A 7,356-nucleotide genomic window follows, 5' to 3' on the forward strand; every position below is an offset into this window, starting at 1 on the left:
GTTCAGAAGCGGTAGGAAGACCACTTCATTCTTCTTGAAAATAAAGACAATACATTTTTTGGTTCTGCATTTTCGAAAACTGTTATGCATTAAATAACAAAATAATTGTCTTTGTCTTTTTTAATTCTGCCATCATATTCTTAAACAGGTACTATTGTTGCAGTACCTACAGAAAATGTAACCTCTGTTAGAGCCTTATGTTGTAAGGACTGGGGCGTGGGACATGGGCGAATGGGTTATGAACTTTGTATTTACCGGTAATCTTCACTGCCCTAAGCCCCAGACTTCACAGTTTTAAATTCCCTTCCTCCTCCCGCCTTCATTTTCTTTGACACCTGCTTGACCTTTCCACTTGCAGTATGTATGTGAAAGGTGGTGGGAAGATATGGGGAAGGGTGGAGTATTCTAATAGAAACAAAGAAAATTCTCCAACAGAAAGGTAACACAGAGAGGGCCGTTTCAGCCTTCTTCTATTAGGCCAGCAACCTACCAAGTGCTTTGTTTCTCCCCTTCGCATGTGCAGGGTGTCAGCCTGGCTAGGGTTTGAGTCATGACCTAACTAGGGCTCTTCCTAATGATGCTTTTCCTCCTTTGGAAATAATACATGTTGACCAATATGCACTACTTCTGCCGTTATAAAGCTACTTGGCTCCTGCTCATCTGACCAACTTTTATTCCTGCTGCAAATGGTTACTTCACACATTCGGTAAAATTGTATGTATTGGACAATATGCCCTTTTTGCATGCTTCTAGTTGGATGACTGAGCTTTCTGTGATGGACCCATTTTGGTGCTAACCTGACAGAACTGTGCTGCCCATCTTGCGAGGTTGATGACAAATAGCGGTCTAGATGTTTTGCCCCCCACCATCTGGTCTATATCCTGCCTTTCTTGCCTCTGAATGGACCACTACAGTGTATATACCCTGGTTGTTTGACAGTGACACCAGGCAGTGAGTCTGTCACTTCTGAGTCTAATCCATGTAACACAATTCCTAGTGGCGACTCAGTGGGATGATATGTGGAGGTGCAATGGTATGTGTGTTAAGGTGTTTGGTGGGGTCGCCAGCATGTATAACCACATTGTGGAGACTGGAGAAGTCCTCATACTGTTGATAACCACTGACTGAGACAAGCACCAATGGTGTGAGGACACAGGAGGGCTGGCTCCCGGGACATTTTGAGGGTACTTTAGGGTCATTTTTTTTTTTTTAAGTAAAAGCAAAGAAACATTTACTTTGGTCCTCTGTGTAACTGACCCTGGTTAGAATGGGGGAACAGGAACAAGAGATTATTTTTAAGTCGATTTCCCAGACTAACGTGTACATCACTTGCTGCATCCAGCAATCAATAAACTGTGGCCCATATTTATGGGCAATTGGCGTAGCAGCGCCCCAAGTCTTTCTGCTGCACTGCATTATGCCAATGTGAAAGGACAGGAATGCACCGTGTTTGTGAAATACGTTGCATTCCTTTCCTTTCACCTAGCTCACAATTCGGTGCCTAGCGCCAACACAAACACCCTTGCCCCATAGTGCAATAGTGTGTGCGTTGCATGCAGGAGGGGCACCTTCCTGCAAAAAAACAATCCCGAGAGGCGTTTTCTTCTATCTATGTGTGCTGCAAAATTCAGCACACTTGGAAAGAGGAAATAACGAGGAGAAATAAAAGTATGTCTCCTCGTTACGCCTCCCCTGGGCAGGCTTAAGGTTGTGACGTTGCCCCGGATTTACATAATTTAGTAAATCTGGGACAGCGTCAAAATCCATGGAAAAACCAACTGCTACGCCGAAGGAACGCCTCTCCCTGGCGCCCGGTAGAGCTTTGCTTTGTTCTATATCTATAAGGCCATGAAAGGCCACACAAAGTGGCTTTGCGTGACCTCACAGATATGGCGGAGAGACTTGCGCCACCGGAGTGCAAAAAAAATTGACTCTCCGGCGGCGCAAGCCTCTTGTAAATATGCCGTGTTTCTAGGTATTTATGCCAGTGAATAAGCAGAATAGTTTAACATCAGCTGTGAGTCTTAACCAGATCAAAACATTTACCTCAGATTTACAACGACCAACTTTATGAATAACAAATACTAGTATAGATGCAGCTGGCGCATAAAACGGGTACGTGGTAGCGAAAAATAGATTTTGAAATATACTGTTGTGACATAACCCTGGGTTGACTAGTAGGTGGCGATTGTGCTTCTTCAACCAGTCTTGGCTCTTAAGCCAACCGAACTTTCAGTTCGGTGACTGGTTTTAGTTGATGCAGCAAACACCTGCTGCTGGCTAAGGATTCAGGACTTGCTGAAGGAGTCAACCATGATACGGGAACCCTTCTGCAGCTGATTTTTTCACAAACATTGTTTCCAAAGTAGACGTAAAAAACAGCTATTTTGGTTCGAAGTTTCTAACGCAGAATATGGGATTTTAGGTTTCTAAAAGAAAGGCATATAAAAATTTGCTTTTGGAGACATTTTGTTTTACACTTCGTTATAGTTGCACTAGCGAGCTATTTTCCTCCATTTCTTTTTGCTGTCGATCAGCGCTGTTTTGCAGCACAACGAACGTATGTTGCCATCTGTAGATTTTTTGCCTTCCGGAGCCTCGAACAACCAGTGCCATTCACTCTGTCTGCAAATGCACTGGAGTTCAGAAAGCAAAAAAAGTGGGATGGAATGAATGGGAGCGGAAAACAGCCAGAGGAAAGATTTCCTGCTGCTGCCAGATGTTTTTAAAGAATGCAGAGTGGGTTACGTGAAGAGTGATGTCAGGAGGGGCGAGGCTTTAGGCTACAGGGCAGGCCCCGCTGTAGGCAGCAACAGCTGCACAGATAGGGAAGGAAGGAAGACCCGAAGCCGCCCTGGTAACTGACAGAAAAGAATCTCCATCCCTTCAAAGAAAAAAAAGAAAAAATCGAGCACTCTGCCTCCCGAACGCCCGTCCAGAGCGGCCCTCTCTTCTCTCCAGAGGCCGGCTGCAGGGGCATCTGTCTGTCTGGACTCAGGGAGTGTTCAGTGGGGCCGCTCCCTTCTCACCGGAGGCTGCTGGGCATCCCTCTGCGCTCGGAGTTTGGCGCTGACATCAATCCCTTCTCGGCGGTGGTTGTTTGCAGAGACAACGAACTCCCGTCCAGATTTGGTTTTGTTGGCCGAGCGCCGCTCTCTTCTCGGAAAGTTTGTGCTCGGACAGCGCTCTTTCGTCAGGAGGACTTTGCTGGACAGTCTCTCTCTTGAGAGGTCCCGTGGAGGGCAGCTCCGTCTTCTGCCAGGAGCCTGACCTCTCGCTGCTTGCCATGCCCCCTCCAGCCTACCCTCCCCCTCCATCACACCCGCCCCCGCCGGCACACCCGCCCCCTCAGGCGGCCACCAGCTCCCTGCGGGTCAACAGGGCCTTCCTGCGGAGCTTCCTGGGGGTGCTGCGCGTTCTGCAGCTGCTCGCCGGGGCCGCCCTCTGGATCACCATCGCCTGCAAGAAGTACGAGGGCGCCATCCACTTCGTCCTCTTCGTGGCCGTGCTCTTCTGGCTGCTCACCATCGCCCTCTACCTGCTGACCCTCCTGGACAGGCAGGACCTGGTGCCCCTCGTGGGCGGCGACCGCTGGCTGAGCACCAACGCCGCGCACGACACCCTGGCCACCTGCCTGCAGGCCGCCGCCGCCGGCATCATGGTGCACAAGACCCTGAAGCACGAGTACTGCAGCGTGGTGTCCTACAAGTACGACTGCCTCTACCACATCTACCTGGCGGCCTCCTTCTTCGCCGGCCTCTGCTGCCTGCTCTACCTGCTGTCCGCCGTCGCCTGCTTCTGCAAGAAGTGCCGGGGCAGCCAGGGCATCCTCTGAACGGCCTCAGGCCGGCTGCACGCGGAGAGCGAGGGAGAGGGCTTGTAAGATGCACCGCGGCAGGCCGAACCACCTCTAGGCACTTCCAATCTGAACAAGACGGTCTGTCCACTTCTTTGTACTATAGCGCCGAATGCTGATGTTCTGTCCGTTTCTAAGCGTTTCCAGGTTTAGGCTTGTAAGGAAAACTACGCGGGGGGTGAGGCGGTTCGCCCAGCATCACATGTTTGAGATCACATGCTTTATGCCGGGATTAGAATTCACATCTCACGTTCCTAGTTTAGCCTTTACACCACATCTCTCAGTGACGTGCATCACAGGAACAACAATTCTTTCTATTCGAGACAAAACACGAGAAAGTCATAACCTCGTGGAACCACATTGGAAAAGTATGGATACTCGTACAAAAACAAGGATCACTGGCATACAAAGTGAGCTTACAGTATTACAATGGATGTCATGTTACAAGCCGTCCCGAGCTCAGATGAGATGTGATGTCTAGGTTTTCAATGTATCTGAAAGAAGTGCATTAAGCCTTTTTTTAAGAAACGCAAGCACGGAAAGGGAAAGTGATTTGCCAAAGGTGATACAGATTTTTTCAAGTGGGAAGCTGAGATTAGAACTGGACTTCACCCTCGACAAGAAATCTTTGGACCATATCTCCCACTGAAACTGCAGAGTTAAAAAATAAATTCTTCCTCCCAAAAGGTTTTTAGTTTCTAATTGTTTATGGCAACCTTGAGAATAAACAAACCATTATTCTACATTTTGAAAGTAATCTTGTCATTTTCTCTCTCTGCGTCTCCACCACACTTTCTCCCATCTCAGTTTATCCTCTACGTTTGGACTTCTTTGTAATACGTAGGATCTAAGTTTTTTTTTTTTACCTCAAAACCTTTCCAGTACTCTATGTTAGTTACATAGTTTAAGACAGTCCTAAAATTGTACCTGGAAGTGAAACAAAACTCTCTCGATCATTTAAAAAAGATCCCACTGATATTTTACAATCAACGGTTCTAATTGATGGAATTTAAATTATTTTAATCTGCTTTCAATGAATGACAGTCTAAAAGTGATTGCAGCAAGTTAACTGAGGCTATATTCGATCACCAGTCAAAGTAATTATTAATTTATTTTTTGTCGATTTCCACAGAGAATAGGATGAGTTATGAACGCTAAATAGCAGAAAGGTTCAAGGGACTGTTTGTGGTACATTAACTTTCGAGAGTACACAATTTCTACATGACTAAGATTAACAAGTATTGGAAAAGCCAATAGGCTTGAATTGCATTTTCAATCTTTAGTTAAAAGAAACTACTACAGTAAAAATATGAAACATATTTTTACGTTTTCTGCATACAATGCATCTGTGCCATAAATAATTTAATGTGATGACTGTGTAATTTTGAGATGTAAAATTGTCTCTCCAGCATTTTGCACAACAACACACTGAAGGAGGCGGAATGATAAGCTAAGCACCCAATAGTGTGAGGTGGGAGCCAAATACTCTTAGGGGTGGAGCCAAACGCAGTCCATCAATCTTAAGGAAGTGGTAAAAGTATGGGCAAAAAGAAAAAGTTTCCTTTTTTTTAAAGCAGCCGTAGAGATGGTCAACATTGTGGTTTAGATCAATTGCGGTGAGTTGCGATTTGCAACAACCTAATTAATATTGTCGGTCAGACTGTGGCCATCTCAGATCCCTTATTTTATGAACCAAACTGTGGGATGTTGTTTGAAGTTAAAGGGCACCGCTCTTGCTATTACTACACAGTTTTTTTGGTTAGCACCACTATATACATACAACATCTTTGTCACTTTATAATTCCACAGTAGTATATTTATTGCACACAAACAATTACAAAACTTCCAGTGTAGGAATCAGATTTCAGTTAGCAGCCTTCATATATTATACAGAAACTCCACTTCCTTAAGTCTGAAGGAACAGCAGCTCATTTGTCAGTAGTCTGGGAAAGGTGATAAGACTGGAGGGTTAAAATTCAGACTTTCACCCCTTAGATTGTCAACAGATCTACAGGTATTCCTTCAAAGAAAGGAGCACCACATCTAGGGCCAGATGTAGGAAACAGTTTGCGACTCACAAAAACGGCAAAAACTGCCGTTTGCGAGTCGCAAACCAGAGTTTCCTATGCAGAAATGCATTTTGCGTGTCGGAACCGACTCGCAAAATGCATTTCCGACTCGCAAATAGGAAGGGGTGTTCCCTTCCTATTTGCGAGTCTGAGTGGTATGCAATACCATTTGCGACCGCGTACGCGGTCGCAAATCGTATCGCAGTTACCATCCACTTCAAGTGGATGGTAACCCACTCGCAAATTGGAAGGGGTCCCCACGGGACCCCTTCCACTTTGTGAATGGACCCAAAAATATTTTTTCAGGGCAGGGAGTGGTCCCAGGGACCACTCCCTGCCCTGAAAAAATACCGAAACTAAAGGTTTCGTTTTTTTTTTTAAGTGCAGCTCGTTTTCCTTTAAGGAAAACGGGCTACACTTAAAAAAAAAAACTGCTTTATTGAAAGCAGTCACGAACATGGAGGTCTGCTGACTACAGCAGGCCTCCATGTTTGTGAGTGCCTATACTCGCTATGGGGCCGCAATTTGCGACCCACCTCATGAATATTCATGAGGTGGGTCATTGCGACCCCATAGCGAGTTGCAGTCGGTGTCTGAGACACCGTACTGCATACCAATTTGCGAGGTGCAAATTGCGAGTCGCATGGACTCGCACTTTGCACCTCGCAAATTTTTACGTTGCTACATCTGGCCCCTACTCTCTAGTCATCACAGTCAGTAATACCCTCCAAGATTTTTCAATAGCTCTTCCCTTTCTTGTATTTACCATCAAAAGGTCATATTGGACTTGAGGCCAAATAGTTTTATTGATCACCAGTAAACCACAAACAATAAACGTAGTCTCTCGGTCGAATCCCCTTTCTGGAATACTACCCGTCTGCAGCCCTTGAGATGGCTCAGACATTGAGTAGTTTATATCTGAGAATGTCTTAAATCACTTGTTTTATCAGTAGAATAGTTGTTCCTACTTAGGCGTGCTTTTGCATACCTGCTGTTCCTGAGTCACTACTTGCTGGCATGATATCCCGCCTTTACAAGTAGAACATCAGTTCTTCCCAACCTTCCTGTACCTGCTGCATCATTCACGGCCATGGGGTCATCATGTCTTTTGTAACTGGACTTTATTATCCTGTAGAGGCTGCCACAGCCCCACATATAAGGCTTGAGGTGCTCTAAGACCAGCTTTACATTCCTTGAAGGCTGGGCACTTGTGCAGTCACGTCATACCCAGTGTCAAATATGGGGATGGTTTTTCATACAAGATAGTGGGTGTCCTTGGGTTCATATTGATGGGCACTTCTCATTAGCTTTTGATGCTGAGAGCCTGACCACGGCTACTGAGTCTCTTCCTTTCACCAGGAAATTGATGTCCATCTTCGAGGTGTAGCAGATGAACACATAGTGATAATGACTATGGCCACTAAAGAGAAT

The 7,356-nt window shown here is 45.8% G+C and overlaps 1 protein-coding gene across 1 annotated transcript; it reads left to right on the plus strand.

Moving 5' to 3' along the window:
- The first annotated feature begins 2,757 nt into the window (after positions 1 to 2,757).
- MARVELD1 (MARVEL domain containing 1) lies at positions 2,758 to 4,601 on the plus strand. The gene has a single exon (XM_069239628.1). The coding sequence runs from the start codon at positions 3,287 to 3,289 to the stop codon at positions 3,833 to 3,835; it is 549 nt and encodes a 182-aa protein (XP_069095729.1). The 5' UTR covers positions 2,758 to 3,286; the 3' UTR covers positions 3,836 to 4,601.
- Positions 4,602 to 7,356: the final 2,755 nt, after the last annotated feature.

This window comes from Pleurodeles waltl, chromosome 6 (genome assembly GCF_031143425.1).
Source record: "Pleurodeles waltl isolate 20211129_DDA chromosome 6, aPleWal1.hap1.20221129, whole genome shotgun sequence".
Classification (NCBI taxonomy): Eukaryota; Metazoa; Chordata; class Amphibia; order Caudata; family Salamandridae; genus Pleurodeles; species Pleurodeles waltl.

Coding starts and splice junctions, on each gene's coding strand:
- MARVELD1 (XM_069239628.1), top strand. CDS start 3,287: ATGCCCCCTCCAGCCTACCCTCCCCCTCCATCACACCCGCCCCCGCCG.